The 17,620-nt window shown below is 43.3% G+C and overlaps 5 protein-coding genes across 8 annotated transcripts in view; 4 read left to right on the top strand and 1 right to left on the bottom strand.

Annotated features, from left to right (window-relative positions):
• Nucleotides 1–17,620, bottom strand: part of LOC124184505 — a 99,894-nt gene that overhangs the window by 55,890 nt on the left and 26,384 nt on the right. The gene's annotated exons all lie outside the window — the stretch shown is intronic.
• LOC124184508 (chymotrypsin-1-like) lies at nt 744–2,096 on the top strand. The gene is made up of 5 exons (XM_046574284.1): nt 744–890; nt 974–1,127; nt 1,268–1,523; nt 1,626–1,766; nt 1,871–2,096. The coding sequence occupies exons 1-5, from the start codon at nt 842–844 to the stop codon at nt 2,009–2,011; spliced, it is 741 nt and encodes a 246-aa protein (XP_046430240.1). The 5' UTR covers nt 744–841; the 3' UTR covers nt 2,012–2,096.
• Nucleotides 4,580–6,341, top strand: LOC124184506 (chymotrypsin-2-like). Its single transcript, XM_046574282.1, has 5 exons — nt 4,580–4,661; nt 4,784–4,943; nt 5,256–5,511; nt 5,894–6,031; nt 6,118–6,341. Exons 1-5 carry the CDS (start codon nt 4,610–4,612, stop codon nt 6,259–6,261), a joined length of 750 nt encoding a protein of 249 aa, XP_046430238.1. The 5' UTR covers nt 4,580–4,609; the 3' UTR covers nt 6,262–6,341.
• On the top strand, nt 7,950–9,171 carry LOC124184509 (chymotrypsin-2-like). The gene is made up of 5 exons (XM_046574285.1): nt 7,950–8,030; nt 8,120–8,273; nt 8,346–8,595; nt 8,700–8,840; nt 8,935–9,171. Exons 2-5 carry the CDS (start codon nt 8,248–8,250, stop codon nt 9,076–9,078), a joined length of 561 nt encoding a protein of 186 aa, XP_046430241.1. The 5' UTR covers nt 7,950–8,030; nt 8,120–8,247; the 3' UTR covers nt 9,079–9,171.
• On the top strand, nt 10,194–11,482 carry LOC124184507 (chymotrypsin-2-like). Its single transcript, XM_046574283.1, has 5 exons — nt 10,194–10,285; nt 10,404–10,560; nt 10,661–10,916; nt 11,025–11,165; nt 11,238–11,482. The coding sequence occupies exons 1-5, from the start codon at nt 10,237–10,239 to the stop codon at nt 11,376–11,378; spliced, it is 744 nt and encodes a 247-aa protein (XP_046430239.1). The 5' UTR covers nt 10,194–10,236; the 3' UTR covers nt 11,379–11,482.

Below are 17,620 nucleotides of genomic sequence, written 5' to 3'. Positions count from 1 at the left end.
ATCCCGTGTGCATAAATATAAGGTAAGACGCTCTTGGGCTCTTCGATTCCCGTTTACCACGTTCAATTCGATCGATTCGCCAATTCGCGAAAAGGACGGGATGATCGCCGCCTACGTCGCGGCCAATTACCAAGTGCGAAATTACCGTCAAATTCGATCACGTCTTGCCGGCAAATTCGAAAAGCCATTCCAAACCGGGCCGCCTAGCGGTGTTCCTTCGATTTCATCGACGTAGAGATTACGCCGTAGGTTAGAGGAAAATCTCGTTTCAACCCGAGAAAATGAGTTTCATTCTTCTCACCTCGAAGCTAACCTTCCGACTGCTTACTTACACAAGGCAACCGCCGTTCAAATAAAGAGTTTTACACTTAAATTGCCGGCACTTACCAAGGGATCGGCGTTATTTTTTCTCTTAGATAAATCTTATTTTTCATCTGACGACAAATGGTTTCAACATTGCCTTCAACGTTTCATACTACGACATGACAGCACGACATGATTTTTCAAAACATCAATTCACTTTAATACCATCTGTTTCGAAACACGAATTTCCTTCACCTGAGCCGAACAACAGACGGAAAAAATTGACGGTTAGATGATTTATCGAAATCAGAACCGAAGACCGAATCGATCATTTCTTGCACGGAGATCGGAGATAAGATCGATGAAATGATAGATTAGCAGTGAGATTGCGGGCCAGTTCGTTTTCAACTTCCTCCAAAATGTCGCATCTCGATAATCCCTCACTTTTTATCTGATTACCACCGACAATACGCGAAGTTACGAGTATAAAAGGCATGCCCGATTCGCCTCTGCACGCCTTTGTAGTTCCGCCAACGCCATGTACCGTTTCGCAGTTTTGGTCTTGGCCCTTGTCGCCTCCGCTTACGGTACAAAGACAACGAGTGTCCGAAGTGTTCTTCCACCATCGACCGATCCATCTCGTTTTCTGATAATTTTACCGATTTTTCAGGTGCAAGTATCGCCGACCGTATCGTCGGCGGCACAAACGCCGCAGACGGAGCGTATCCTTACCAAGTTTCGCTGAGGATAAGCAACAGCCACTTCTGTGGTGGTTCCATCATCAACCATCGATGGATCCTGACCGCCGCTCACTGCGTAACTTCGTAAGTACGCGTGACAGGAGGCAAAAGTTGTCACGCAGCATTTGCTCTCGATTATCGAGTTCGTTTCAAACCCATCGCCTGGTTCGTCTCGGACACGACACCTCAGCTGTGACATTGGACTCATTCCGGTGGTCCTACAGGTACCAATCGAACCCGTCGAGGATCCAAGTTGTCGTCGGAACCAACAAGCTGAACGAAGGTGGCGACGTTTACCAAGCCAGCAGAGCGATACCCCATCCAAGCTACATCTCCCTCTTGATCCGTAACGACGTAGCGCTGATCGAGGTCACGGAAGACATCGTCTACGGAAGTAAAGTCCAGCCGATTCCGTTGCCCGAGGAAGACTTCACGAAGGCCGATTACCCAGCAACGCTTACCGGCTGGGGAAGCACCAGTGTGAGTGTTCAAACGCGTAGAGAACCGAAGTATTCGACTTGACAAGACGGTGATCGTGAAATTTACCTGTCGAAAATTACCTTTCTCTTTATCATCACGCAGTTCCCAAGCACCGGGGCTCCGAATGACCTTCAAGAAATCTCCCTGAACATCATCAGCCAGGAAGCCTGCTTGGCCAGAAGCATCCTCACCTCCAGCAGTAACATCTGTACCTTCACCGTCGCCGGGGAAGGTGCCTGCCACGTAAGTCGACCACTCCTATCTCTCATTGTCCTAACAATGCGTCAGGCTTTGAACTTTCCTGTGACCCCGACCTGGCACCTCGATAATTCGTGATCAAATTTCAGGGTGACTCCGGAGGCCCTCTGGTCGCCGATGGAATTCAAGTCGGTATCGTATCCTGGGGAACTCCCTGCGCCGTTGGCGATCCCGACGTCTTTGCTCGCGTCTGGAGCTTCATTGACTGGATAAACGGATACGTGAACTGACGAGACTAATATCCCATGGATAAATTTGACGCACCTACCCACTCTGCAATTGTCTAATAAAGAATATGTGTCTCTGAAGGAACAAAAAAAAAGGCAATATAATTATTACACCCAATGAACCTGAAGAGGAATTACTTGTCGAATCGAACAACGCTCACTTCATTCGGCAAATTTTACTGTTATTGTGTTTCTTCGAAATAGGTCGTACGATATAAAAGCACGGAATGTCGAGCGTTGGAGCGTCGAATGAAAGTAGCACATTCATTATGTTTCAAGCTCTAGTTTGTCGGTGGTTTACCACTGAAAAATCCGGTCATCACGAGTGTCAGTCAGCTAGGAGATTCGCATGTACCATCTAGCCCCAAACTCTCAACTACGCATCGTTGAATGTTTTAATAAGGTGTATATATAGCAGGAAAGCTGAGACTTTAATCACACGAGGAAAATTGTTGCGCATCCATGAGAGGAAAAAAAAGGCGAAGAATTACAAAAAAGAAACAACGAAAAATCTCCAGCAGCTCGATGACTGTAAAGATATTTTTCTCGCGGTAATTCTGGCACGATATTTTCACATTTCACCAATACAAGGTCAAAATTGAAAACGCATAATTTTACGTAATGTATTCTCCATGAAAGATGACGCCAATAACGCGTATATAAGCTTTATTATTCCAACTCATAACTTCGTGACATGCTAATACTTTACGAGTCTATTCCTGCAGAGGTATAACGGAAACTCGTTATTCCAAAGCACCCCTTAAGAGATCCGAATAATCGGCTTTAAGGTGGAGATAATAAATCAAAAAGTTACAACATCAAATCCAGCGCGAATACACGGGGGAAAAATAACGGTCAGAAATCTTTTAACGCAGGGCTCCCCGACGGGCGGCACTTAATATAACCGCTAATTTAGGAAGAGCTGATCCACCAAAGTTTCGAGAATCAGCTGGTGCAAACAGTCGGTGTGAGACGGTCGGTTAAGCGACGAGACTTCCTCGATCCTGCGACGATTATAAATTCCGCCAAGCTAAGACGAGGAGAGTGTGTAACGACGACTTGATCGATATCGGAAGCAAAACAGAGCGTAAAATATGTCGTTTTTTCTCTCGGAAATGGCAATTTCGCGTTACTCGTGCATCGGCTGTACGTATTAGGATGAGAAAAGTGAAAGAGAGAATTTTTCTGGCTGGTATCCAAAAGGTTACATACATTATCGTCGGTGATAAATTGTTGCGTGTGTTTGCTCTGTTCCTTTCCCGTTATTCCCAGGGTGGTTTTCGGTTATTTCCGCCCCATTCTCGGCGTGGCGTATGAAGAATACCGTCATTACAGTCCCGTCGGAAGATTTTCAGTCAGCCTAGCGGAAATTCTCCCTTCGGGGCAAATCCTTCCATCAGAATATATAAAGATCGAAAATTCGTGTCCCGCGTTATGCTTATAAATATTTTTCACGCTGAGAAATAAAGCGGAATGCCAGCGTCACACTCCCTTGTTTACAATGGAAATTCTAGCCCTCGGTAACACGAAAAAAGACCCAAACTTGGTCTCATCTCACACTCGGTGTATCACTTCCAGCAGAATCGTTTCGCCGACTCTTTTTCCTACGACATTTGACGATGTCAGTCGGTAGTAAAGACGAACGAGAGTCACTCGATCACTTGATTTGATCACTGATCCTCTCCTCTCTTCTCCCCGAGTCGTGTGGGTAACGTGAATTAGATCCACTTCGCGACTACAGACGACTTAAAAAGACGAGAGGCTTAACTGCGCGGCCGAAGAAATAAGGGAAAGGGGTAAATCTCTATTTATTCAACTAGATTCAACGATTAGGCCAAAAGCTCGAGGATCAGAGGAAAGAGAGAAGAAGGTTTGCTCAGATCGAATTCGATATCGAGATCCCCGATACCCTCCTGGATTTCTATTACCTACCACTTATGGCTCCTCGCCACCGTTCGAAAGGGTCCGACGAAAACAGAGCCGCCGCTTATCTTCTCTTTATTTATCTGTGCAGCTTTTTTCGAACGGCGGTAAACGACGGGTATGGGAAACTCATTTCCGGAGAATAAAGTAGTATCCGCCTTCTTCTAAGCTCTGGCCGGTCGGGCGTTTATCGGTAAACTGATCAGCCTGCTATATCCCGAAACTGTGATTCCGTCATCGCGAAAGCTTCAAGCTCAAATTACCGGTCCCGACAACAATTTGACGGGCCGTTGAAGAACGCGTATTTGCAATCGATCGATACCCCACGTGATTCGACATAATTTCTGTTTACCATTTTTGTTTCGTCAAAGCGTTTGCGATTCTTGTAAAAATTATTTTGCACATCGTTGTATCTCCGCGTAATGATTGCTAATTATAAAGCACCGAGCAGACGATCGAATCCCGATCGACAAGTCTTCAAAAAGATAGATTAAATATGTATAAACGACAGGTCGATGGGATCGCGATCAAAATTCGCGTTCGATACCATCAAAGATTGATAAAAGCCACTTGATTTCAGTCTATCGCAAAAGCGCTCCTATATCTGATCATTTTCGGAAGAATGACACTATAAGAGTTGGATTCGATGACCGTATCTGGTAATTAATTCCTTGCATCATGCACCGCTTCGTTCTTATAATCTTGGCCCTCGCAGCCTCGACGGCTTACGGTAAGAAACGAACGAATCTTCAACGTCCGCTAATTCCCACACCGAAATGCTAGAAAATTTGTTTGATCTCTCGTAAACAGACCGAAAAAATTCGCGGCAATAATTATTCGAATTCTGCACAGGCGGCAGTATCGGAGGCCGCATCGTGGGCGGATCAAACGCGGTGGACGGTGCCTATCCCTACCAAGTATCTCTGAGGAATGTTAGAACCGGACAACACTTCTGCGGCGGTTCAATCATCAACCGAAAATGGATCTTGACCGCCGCTCACTGCGTCACGACGTGAGTTTCACTCGAATTTCGAATCGTTACAGGATAAACCCACACTTACTATCCGCGATCGATGTACGATTTCCTCCAATTTCGCGACTAAAATCCGGCAATCGGCAAGTTTCTAACAGAAGTTTCCAGAACACTTGATATACTTCGTTGATTAAAAGCTAGTCATCACGTATATCAAAGCACTTCTGCACCACTTGCGGACGTGACCTTCGATCGCGTGTATCGAAGATGGCCACAAGTGGTAGCTAGACCAAGGTGACCAGGACCTTGTGCAGGATTACTGACCAGCAATTAACTTTTTTCGCAATCCAGCTACCAGTACCTCCCAGTGCTGATGTCAGCTGTGGTTGGAACGAACACCCTTGACCAGGGCGGCCTCTCGTACCTAGCCAGAAGCGTGATCGTCCACCCGGAATACAATGCGCTCCTGATCCGCAACGACATCGCGCTGGTCGAACTAGGTCTCAGTCTCATCTACACGTCGAAAATTCGTCCGATTTTACTGCCCACGGAGGACTTCACCAAGGCCAACTACCCCGCGGTACTGACCGGATGGGGAACCGACGGAGTAAGTAGTCTTGAGCCGAGCCAGTCTCTCTCTGGTTCGATCCACTTTCTCCCCACCGTCCTTCCAATGCAGAAGCAAATGGTACCTCGTGTGCTTCATTCACCGCGGACTCACGTGCTGGATCATTGCCAACCGTGGGAATTGATCGTCGAAACATGCACAAATCCTGTGTCGCATTATAATCGCCTTTCAACTGGTGGCGGTTGTACCATGGAAACGGTACCGAGGGACCCGAGGTGCTTAACGGAGAAGAAGGAAAAATGATTACCTATCGATTGATCGCGGAAGTTATATGTTACATGTACCTACTCGGCTTTACGGAGCGCGAAACGTGGACTGATGTCTCGATATATGACCCGTATTTTCTTTGTCTTTACCACAGTACCCTGGGACCGTTCCCAACGAACTTCAGCAGATCGTTCTGAACGTTATCGACCAGCGTTGGTGTTTGTCCAGAAGCTTCAGAACCACGGATGCGAATATCTGCACGCTCACCGACGTTGGAGAAGGAGCTTGCCACGTTTGTCTTTTCCACCTTATTTATTCGTTGCAATTTCTTACTACTCGTACCTTCGACTGTTATTTCTGATTTGCAATTGCTTTCAGGGTGACTCTGGTGGTCCCCTGGTCGCTGATGGTGTACAAATCGGAGTTGTCTCATGGGGAACACCCTGCGCCCTCGGTGAACCTGACGTCTTTACTCGCGTCTGGAGTTTCATTGATTGGATCACTGAAAATATCAGCGAATAAGAACTGCCACGCTTGTTTTTGTTTTTAAAAAACCAGGCCAAAACAAATCCTCTGGCTTCTAATAAACAATTTCAAAAACATTGTTCCGTTTTGTCTCTTATTGTCCCGAGTTCACAATGAAAAATCTCGATCAATGTCCTGGAGAAAATATCACACCAGCACCACGAACTTAAACCGGTTTTCGCAACGTCGACAAAACATTAGTAATTAGTGACTTTTCCTCTGAATGTAACCGATCTTCTTAGTTACTCGACTTTGTAGTGTGAAATCGTAAGTAACGAAAAAGGAGCATAAAAGTTCTGATCCTCAGCAGACATTTGGAGGAATTGAACGTTTATCACGATTTAGCTCATCATGAATTCCGATACAATTTTAACCAGACGAAGAAAACGGAAATTCGAAAGTATGTACGAAATCATTAATGTGTATAATGTAATACGCACAGTATGCTCTTAAGTCATGCTGTACAAGTAGGCATGAATAATAGTTCAAAGAATTAGTTAATGATAGAACAACGCCGTAGATATAAACGCCGTAGATATAAACGCCGTGGCACAGCTGTGTTCACAATGACCTGCAAAATTGTCATTTAGGGATGAAAATATACAGAATAAACGTGATATTGGAGGCACGTTTAAATAATTCATTACTTTTATAATTACATTGAAGCCTCCACCATGCCGGGACGTTCAGAATTACCCTAGTAATGAAGAATTGCAAAGGCTGTTGCTCCCCTTGAGTGAATTTTCATTTACTTAAGGGAACTTCCGAGTTAACTCATTTCGCTCCTCCCCAAATATGGGTTCTAAGAGAGTCGAATGAGATGAGAGACTCAAACTGGTAAACGTGACCGTTACTCGAATATTTATTCCGCAATTAACGAAACAAGATTTGATGTGAAAGGCCAATTTTGATGTTCGAAATTCGATTTAAGGTAAATGGGTTCAAAAGTTTCAACGAGTTTTTTAGTCAGATATCCCTCTTTCAGAATAGGTCGGTACTCTATCAGAAATTTTGTTCTTCGTTCGGATCAATACTATTGAATATCAGGATATATGGATCCAATTGCTCCGACAACATAGACATGAATAAGAACAATGCCGGGAAAGATACTTATCAAAAGTATAAATCGTTTATATACAAGATACAGCTGCAACAAGGTATCTAGATGCAGATACTGAAAACGTATCTATTAGAAACTGTTTAAATGCTTGACCTTTTCAAATTTCTTAAGGTCAAACAATTTTGAATGGACACTTACAAAATAGGCGATAATCGACCTAACTTCAGGTATCTACACACGTATCTGATGATACATGGTGCGGAAAAGATATGGAAAAACTGAATCTCGGATACTTTTATTTAGATACTTCTCAATACTGAACAAAAACACGTGTATAAACCTATTACGGCTAAAATTGGTTACATTCGCACTTTCATTTCTGCAGCGATATGCTTAGCAAAAGTCCGAGATGTCTTTCCAAAGTCCAATTAAATCCCAATCGATCCCACTTGAATGACTAAACGAAATTAGATAGGAAGAGATGCGTTAATCGATCCACGTAACAGTACGTGAGAGATAAAGCAGGAACGTGATAAAATACACGATTTTAGTCCCCTTGACTTCATCTACCTTCATCAACGATAAATTGCTATCAGATTGCCCTTTAAAAATTATACTATAAAAGTGGCAGTCCGCATCAAATCCTGTTAATTCGCAACGCCATGTTTCGTCGTTTTGGTATTGGCCCTCGCAGCCTCCGCACACGGTAAGAGAATTGATTCAAAACCTTTTAGCGTTAAGTATCACATGCGCAAAAGCTTTTCCTGAAAACAAATTCCATTCGCCAATTCTCAGGCGCCGGTCTGACCGATCGTATCATCGCCGGACTTCCAGCGGATGAAGGAGAATATCCTTACACCGTTTCGCTCAGAAGTTACAACAGACACTTCTGCGGAGGTTCGATCGTCAGCAATCGGTGGATAATGACCGCTGCCCACTGCTTATCCGGGTAAGTACCTAAACTGTCTCTGTGAATTGACATTGAACTTGTATCACCGGTATTTCCGTTACATTCCTTCAGGATCCAGCCGTCCCAGATCACCGTGGTCGCTGGTACGAACAGACTTGACTCTGGCGGTGAATTCTACCAGGCCATTAGAACCGTAATCAATCCCAACTGGAACTCTGTACTCACCCGTAACGATATCGCATTAATCGAAGTCAGCCAAGACATAGTTTTCGGAGATAAAGTTCAGCCGATCGCTCTGCCCACCGAAGATTTCAACGAGGTCGGTTACTGGGCCGAGTTGAGCGGATGGGGAAGCGTTAGAGTAAGTCAAGTTGTGTCAATCTCGACGGCCGGTCTAACGGAAGAATGACAATTGAGTTGAAAATTCGTGAGATCTTTCTGATATAAATCGGTAATAATTTTCAGCTGATTCCGCCAGTAGCGAAGAACGAGCTCCAATACGCTTTCCTGCCAATCATGGACCAGGCAGAGTGTTTGAGTAGAAGCATCAAGATAACGAATTCCAACATCTGCACGTCCACACGGACTGGACAAGGCGCTTGCTACGTATGTTAATCTTTAGCGTTACAGTTTTTCTTTCAGTTTTTAGTAAGTCTTCTTTTCCTCCGCTGGGTGTCTAAACTGGAGCAAAAATTTACAGGGAGACTCCGGCAACCCTCTCGTCGCCGAAGGCGTTCAAATCGGCATCGTTTCCTGGGGAAGTCCTCTTTGCGCCATTGGTCAACCTGACGTCCATACTCGCGTCTGGAGCTTCGTGGATTGGATCAACGAAACCATAAACTAATAAAACTTGGGGGAATCCGAATACCGAGTGGTGTAAAAGCACCAAGAGCTGCTGGCTAACTGTCACGTTGCATTAAAGAAATCTTCAAAATAATTAACCCAATCGTGAATTCATTTCATTCCGACATCTCGACAATTAACAAGCTCGCTTTCTTCAAGTGGAAAGCTTTTACAACTTCCGGTTTCATCGGCAACCGTACGGCGAAAGAATTTTCCATCGTAGTACCGTTATTTGCTTGGTTCAAATTGAAGTCGAGCACCCTCTTATACCTTGAATAGTCTACGTTTCCATCTATCACGATCAAAGTTTCACTAACAGACCACACACTGGATTCTTCTGACGTATTGCAGGCTTCGTGCACAATACATTTGTTCGGATCGATCAACATAACCCAAATACACTCCGGGACTTGACCTTTCTCACTCATTTATCGTAAAATATTCCATCACTTAGAGTTACTCCACTTTCCATGCCCCAGTGAACAACAGACGCCGGCTTTAATTATTCGTCATTGATTCGATCACCTGGAAATAACCACGATGAAAATTCGAGAAAATGGAGAGGATGGCTAATGAAGATGAGGTATCGATCATTTATCTCCGCAAAAGGGGATGCCTACGTTATTGTTTAGGGCGGAGGATGATTAAGCACTCGCTGAGCAATTCACTTTGCATCATTCACGGATAACAAACGCGGCGTATGTCATCGCCTAGAGTTTGAAGAGTATTTAAAATCTTCCTTTCATCTGTTCTTTCACTTGCCTTCTAACTTTGATTCATCAAAATTTTACGTGATAAAATATCGTATGTATACCATTCAACCATAAACGACATAGAAACAAAGAGTCCACCAATGAATCCGGCTGTAACCAGAAACATTTCCATGGATCGAAAGATCTCCGGAGATGATCGATAACTATCAGTCGACATATTTCGAAAGATTAATTAATCATGCACGCGATACGAAGAGAGTCAATCATATTTACAGACATTTGTCAGACAGGCATAACTTGAAAGGTAGATAAAGTGATCAACTTACGCCACGCGGTCCGCATTTGTATTAAATCTGTTACCAATCAAGTTTTATCTGATCAATAAGCGCTAATGAAGCAAAGTTTAAAAGCCGAAATTTGCATCAGTCTTTACTACACTGGACACGATGTACCGTTCCCTAGTCCTGCTCTTGGCTGTGGCCGCTTCCGCTTACGGTAGGAAAAGAACCTTTGTATACTTTTAATCAAACGCTTCTCGCAGACGGTGTATAATATTTACTTTAAAATACTTGGCCTCGACGCCTTGGCGATAACATCAACAATCGAATTCCAGGCGGTAGTGTTGGCGAGCGTATCGTCGGCGGAACAGACGCCCCCGACGGAGCTTATCCTTACCAAGTCTCTCTGCAGACTCTCCTCAGTGGACACTTCTGCGGAGGTTCAATAATCAACGCACGATGGATCCTCACCGCCGCCCACTGCGTTATGAGGTAGGTGAATCAAAACACAACGATTGATCGCCGAGCCAAACGCTTCGGGGTCCAAACAAGATCGGCAACTATTCGATTTCGTTATTCTGTTGCCGAAAAGTTACCAACTATGGCCAGGTATGGTTCGAGTCCGCGTTGGCACCAACGACCGCCGCTCCGGTGGTTCCTTCTACATCGCAAGAAGAGTTCTGATCAACCCTGACTATTCCGCATCAGATTTCCGCAGCGACGTTGCCTTGATCCGACTCACCAGTAGCATCACTTTTACCGAAAAAGTCCAGCCAATCGCTTTGCCCACCGAAGATTTCACCAAGGTCAACTATCCCGCAGTGCTGACCGGCTGGGGAAGCATCGCCGTAAGTCTGCAACAGATATCTCGAAGTTGACAGTCTTTGGACCGTAAGATAAGATATTGAATAAGGAGAATCGTCAATCCCAAGTCACGCCGGATATTCCTCTTGCAGTTTCCAAGCGGCAGCAGTCCCAGACGCCTCCAGCACATCACCCTGAACATAATCGACCAGGAAGCGTGTTTGGCCAGAGACTGGAGAACCTCGGAAAGCAACATCTGCACGCTTACGGTAGCCGGAGAGGGCGCCTGTCACGTGAGTATATTTTCACTTTCTCTTCTGCTCTACCTCGGACCGCTTAAAAATCGAGACGACTTCTTCTGACAGGGGGATTCGGGCGGTCCGCTAGTCGCCGACGGAGTCCAGGTTGGAATCGTTTCATGGGGAACACCATGCGCGGTTGGTGAACCGGACGTATTTGCCCGCGTCTGGAGCTTCATTGACTGGATAAACGAAAACGTGAACTGACGCGGTGCCGACCCATAAAAAGTGACGGTGTTCGCTTGGAGTTACACCAAAGTGCAATTTTCTGGTTTAAACAAATAAATCCGTAACGCATACGACTTATCCAACGTTCTGTGTTGTTTTTACTATATTCGACTGCGATTTGATGAGAAATGGCGAAGCCGAAGTGGTCGATAGGTTTATAAAACTATCCTCCATTTCACCGCGATTCTTCCTACATTCGGCAATCCTCTTTCGGTCCCTCAGACCTCTCCTATAAGCTTCGGTCTCCCGTTACACCTCCAGAGTTTCACTTACAGGACAAACATTTCCCATCGAGTAATATACTGCGGCAGCTCGCGGTACTCGCGTCGATCAAGGGCAAGGGCCGGGAAGCAATCAAAAGCTGACCAGGAATTCGACCTTTTTCACTTGGCCATTTGTTTAAATCCGTCGTTATTCACCCGCCGCCTGGTTCGTAACCCAAGCATTTATCTAACCGCAGTTGAATGGAGAAGAGTTATATGTATATATGGGGCACTCCGTACGAAACCGACCGACCCGGGAACCCGGCCATTTTTTATTTTTTTGAAAATTTTTTATTTTTTTTGTCCCTACTGAAAGCAGTCTTTCGAAATTTTTCTTGATTTTTGTCTCAACCCGTCCATCACTAAAAATTTTTCAAAATTTCACGATAGTTCGCACAATTTTATTTTTAAATGCTCACGGCTGTTTCAAAAACATGTATCAATATAAAATGCTATGTTTTTTTTTCCTTACTGATTCTCAAAAAAAAATTTCACATTCGAATAGTCGCTGCCTGGGTTTAAGCAGCGAATTGTTCAAAAGAACAGCTCGAGTTTATCGCAACAGCAATTACGGAACTGTGACAATGTTTTATGGTGGTGCACATGGACTTGGAAATCGAATATTGGTAGAATGTGGGAAAGAGTCCAGCACGGATTTGCAAGGAAGTTATTTACCACCAGCTTGTCTTTCGTAGGTTATTGGGAAAGAACATCGAGAGAAAACATTGATCGAACGATAGAAATTATCAATTCGAGTTTGTCAAGAGATCTACTCGAGCATTATCAATATATGTGTTCAGCCGGTGACGGTTGTGTAGTTTTTAATAGACTAACACAAGAATTAATTTTCTGTAATCGCGTATCAAATGTAACCTCTCAAGAGGCCAAAATAAGTCTGTGGCTATGATGAATTCTTGCTAGATATCGCGCAGATGACAAACTCGAATGATCCACTGCGAAATCGATCATTTCCACGATTACGCGCGTCGATCAGTTAATCCTCAATAACATAATTAAGCACGTCTTGATTTATCTTTGCATTACTGGTAATCTTTGAGCAAGCAAATTAAATACGTTGTATATACATTGTGTCAACCGATCGATGTCGACAGACCAGAAATAGACGCTACGCAAGTTTTCATTTAGTATCGTCGTGTATTAATACCGTTTAATTGAACATCGTAATGAAAAACTTCAATAAAAGTGCTCGGGCTTGTGGAAAACTTTACCCGTCATCCGATGATGTACGATAATTTGAAATATATTTGATTGCAGGTTCGTTAGAACTTTTTTAATCGATCACCAATGCAGAGAAAGGGACTTAATTCCGAACTAAATCACTTTTTCCCCCAATCACTCGAACGATCAAAAATATACTATATCAAATAAGCGATAGAAAGAAAAAATCGAAAGGAGACCTGTCGGTTTAATAAATTATACCTCTCTTAAGATAGGAGAAAAAAAAACCGGATAAGTTTTCGCAGAGGAAGAAGATGAAGAAAAAAACACAAGTTGTATTCGATTCAACGATCATGTAGTGAAAAATAAAAAATAAAAAAATCATCCATTTAGATAAGAAACATCCGTTAAGAAAATCACTTTTTCCCGGTTCTCCGATGACTCGTTATTTATACGAGAGAGCGACATCTCCATATTCAAGCGATGACTGATAAACTCGAGATGGAAAATATAAGGTCCATAGAAAGAGCGCGTCTATTCGCTCGTGACTGATTGTCTCAAATTTCCTCTCGTACATTCAAGATCCTTTGATAAATCGAACGGCGAAGAGCAAAATCTCTTCGTGCTTTCTAAGAGCTGAAAAATTTATGTAAAAATTCAAAGCGTCAAGGTACGCATACACACACCTTAATTCGTATCGCACATAACACATTTACACGCTTGCAATACCGAAAACGAAACACTTCGCGGGCTGAAATTCCTTTGGCTAATCAAAGAGAACGGAAACAAACCAGAGATTTATCTTACCTGAAAGAAATATATGAAAATTAAATTTCGACATTGATTGCTGTCTGTCAGAGAAAGAGCAAAAACAACAGAAATCTCATTATCAGCGATCGCTAGGTGGAAAAAAAAAAAAAAAAAAAAAAGGGAAAGGAAAAAATCATCTCTAATTATTTCTACTGCGATAAATTAGAGTTGGCAAATAGCCATCGACTCCATTTGATCGGATATAAGCTGCCGGCATACGCAGAACAGTAGGGTAGGTATGCGATCGGAACGACGTACCATAAAGCTTTTACAGAGTTTGCTGTAACGGCGAGATTACCTTCAAAAGTAGCCCGCAAGTCTATTTCCGTTAACTTTTTATCTCGAAATTACGTTGTTTTTTCATCTTTTTTTTTTTAGCCAGCCATTTTCGCACTATTATTTATTATTCGTTTCGGTTTTTCAACGATCCTCGCACTGTACGTAGGTAATAATGCTTTTAGTTTTAGAACACTCTCTTCTCGCACCCCCCCTCCCCCCCTCCATCCCCTCCCAACGCCCTTCCTCGCGTTACATTGTGTATAGCAATTTTTTTTTTCCCCTCTAATGTAAATAAATATATAATCTACTGTCTATTCTTGTGTATTATATATGTATCTACGGGAAATTCGTGACGCATGTAGCTGGGTTCAGGTAATTCGCAGTGCATTATATATCCGTGGACCAGTTACGTCCAATGAATTTTCGCATGATTGAATAACACATTGATGCACTGATGTTTACCTAAATAGAGATATTTTCGTATCGTCCTACATTGTCGACGGTGACTAAAATCGATAAAAAGGTAGCCTCAACTACGAATAACAACGACGAATAACGAGTCGTCTATGTGATCAAAGTTGACCCAGCGCGTTGTCAAAGAGTATCATTTAATGAAAAGAAGAATTAGCTGTGAAGAAGCAGGTCGAAGTTTAATTTTTGATGGTAAGAAAAAAAAAAGGATACGATGTATATTCGGAAAAGAGAAAAAAAAATAAAAAAGAAAACGGGGCAGAACAGAAGAGAGGGGGACGAATCAGAGAAACGCGAGTAACAGAGAGTCGTGAAAAGTAAATCGACACGAAGAAATAAAGTTGGAAAAAAGAAAAAAAAAAAAAAAATGAAAAAATTGTGAGATTGGATGACAGGCGATGTTGACGGCTGCACCTCGCCGATCAGCGAATTAGCGAACGGCTGACTGGGTTATTCGGTTACAACAGCATCAGGAAACTAATTCGTTCCTCGATAAATCGATTCTCGTTTTGGGCCGCGCGCGTGCAGATCGATCCTGGTGCCGAATGTCAAATAATCACCCGCCCACCGAACGACATCGACCTCGTCGTAGCCGGGGGCTAATTTTAGCCATTTAAGTGGCTCGATTTAATCGAGTGACGATCACTCTCCAAGGAAAATTGTTTCCGACTATAACGGTCTATGCAGACAGCCATAATGTACAAGTGGGTGTACGTGGAGGTGCGTCGACTTTATCCTCGAACCACGAAAGAGGTCAAAGTTCACTCGAATATCCTCCGAACGATCAGTTATTTTCCCCATTGCATTCGCGTAAGCTTCGCGCCCTGCAACCCTCTCTGCTTTTGTGTTATATCCCGGTGAAAGCGCATCGCGAAACGCGATCTTATCACCCGTTTCGCACACCTTGAGAACTCCCTTTAAACTGATAATTCTATTAGTCCCTTGGCTGTTAAACCCTCAGAGATCTACGCTCGCAATGATAAGTTTTCCCCGCGAAATCTCCGTAACTGATTTTGGATACATACCTATAGGTATATGTCTACGCTTGTGCCGGTGTTTGAAAAATTTAACTAAACATGACGTCCCAGCAGGTCCACCACACGAGAGATAAAAATCAGACACGATTAATAGGTCAGGCCGTCTGAATCAAAAGTTAGGAAAAAGGGAAAAACCTTTGAAAAATCTTCAGCAACTTTGCTTGCCTCAATGATAGTGAACAGGAATAAAACGAAATTCCGACTCTATATACGATAGCAATAAATCCAAATAAATTTGATTAACACAAGCTCAGATATCAACAATTGTATAAAAGGTTTTGTAATTAATTTAGTAATTAATAATTAAGTCCCGGCGTTTTGTTTCCGATTCTATGTTTTGGGGTAGACAATCATTCCCAACGTTTTAATTAATAAACTTCTCTCAAATTTGCGCAAATTTGTTTCTGTCATATGGCAGGCATGCTTTATCATTCACGTTCGCAATCATTGAGTCTCGAGTAACACTGCCGGAAACTATTTAAACGTTTTTTTTTTATCCCTACCCAATTTTGAATTCCACGCGTGAGAGTTAAGTTTCGAAAATGGTTGGGCACGACTAGACTGAAAATGCTGATCTCTCTACCTGTCAGCGCAATCGACAATCGACTCGGCATCTCACCTGCTACTGCAGAGCTTTCGCGTTAGACGTCGTCACGTAAGAAACAGCTGGAATGGAAGGATATCCTGTCCGCATTGAGGAAAAATGAGGTCTTGAGAGTTCGCAAGGGAGAAAGAGAGAATGGAAGAATGCAGGGTGAGCCATCGGTTTACTTGTTGATTTAGCGTTAGCTTTTCCCATATTCCGCGGCGAGTTTCACCGATTCTCAAGAACCGCCCGATATCCTCGCGACGTTCCGCGTCCCTCGTTCGGCGGTCCAGGAAAAAAAGGGGGGGTGAACTATAGGGTGGAACTAATGCGGGAATCGAGAGACCCGCTGAATAAAGCAAGAAGCTTGCGGTCGGCGGGAATCGGAAATCGAAAACATACGAGGGGGATTATCCGGGTCGGTCTGACTGAAATGGGTAAAAGCTTGCCTTCGAAAAAGCTATCACTGCCAAACGCCGTCGCCTCGAGTCCTCCGCGAGTCGAGCTAACAAGTAATACCTAAGCAAACCGAGGGGCTACATTCACTCTGCAAATCAGCTGTACAGCCTGATTTGAAATCAGTTGGACGTATCTCGAAATGAAAAAGGAATCATATGATAATGTAGAGGGACTAGAAAGCAGAAGGATCGCAACATCGTATATTTTAACCATTTCGCTATAACGGCATCCCTTCTTTTTCTTTTGGCCATTTCACTCATCGTAGTAGATGTAAAATTGATAGAAAATAAAATATTGTGGACGTAAACACATGTGAAATTCCTTGCTTACACGAGTTATCACGAGGTCATTCTTAAATTCAACGTGAAACCCTTCAATTCACGTGAAATCATATCTAATCTCATGCAATCATACGAAACGTCGGGAATTACAGGCAGTATTTTGTAATCGGAGTCATCTCTGATGACCTAAAATTATTTGAAATCATTCGAAATCACTTGTACGCTGAAAGTCTGAGCGATCAACCGCTCAAAAACAAAATGATATATATCTATAATATACGTCGCCGTTCAATCGCCGATCGTATCGAGTTCTGTGCCTCGTTTTTACCCCACACAGAGATATATTTTATCCAAAAGTGTCGTCCCGCAGACGTTACGACGACTTGTTTCTTCTCTCAATCCTGAATTGTTACCCGGAGACCCGCCGGGTTCAACTAAGGATAGACATGTTTATAAAACACCTTATATTTCCTACCCCATGCGATCTTGTTTCAGAACCAGAACATCGCGTCCCTCCAAATCCCCTACAACGCGTATGAGGGAATAAAAATACGCGGCTATATACGCGGGCTTTAGAAGGCTGTACGTTCAGAATTCGCGACACAATTTCACCAAAAATTTCAACGTTTTATCGGGAATGTTGAATATATTTTCTCTCTTATAAAATCCGCATTAAATATAAAGTCGAGACGGAGCACTGAATTGCCTGTGAATTTTTCAACTTTTTCATAAATAAATTATTCTCTGGCTGCGAATCGCATTTCAACAAAGGCAGAACGAACGATACGGCTGCTGAGTTCTGTAACACCAAATGCCCCGCGAAAGTATGAAAACAAATACTACGGCAGCTGATGTT

This window comes from Neodiprion fabricii, chromosome 6 (genome assembly GCF_021155785.1).
Source record: "Neodiprion fabricii isolate iyNeoFabr1 chromosome 6, iyNeoFabr1.1, whole genome shotgun sequence".
NCBI lineage: Eukaryota > Metazoa > Arthropoda > Insecta > Hymenoptera > Diprionidae > Neodiprion > Neodiprion fabricii.
The sequence above is the reverse complement of the archived record's forward strand: the minus strand, read 5'-3'. Positions and strand labels throughout refer to the sequence as shown.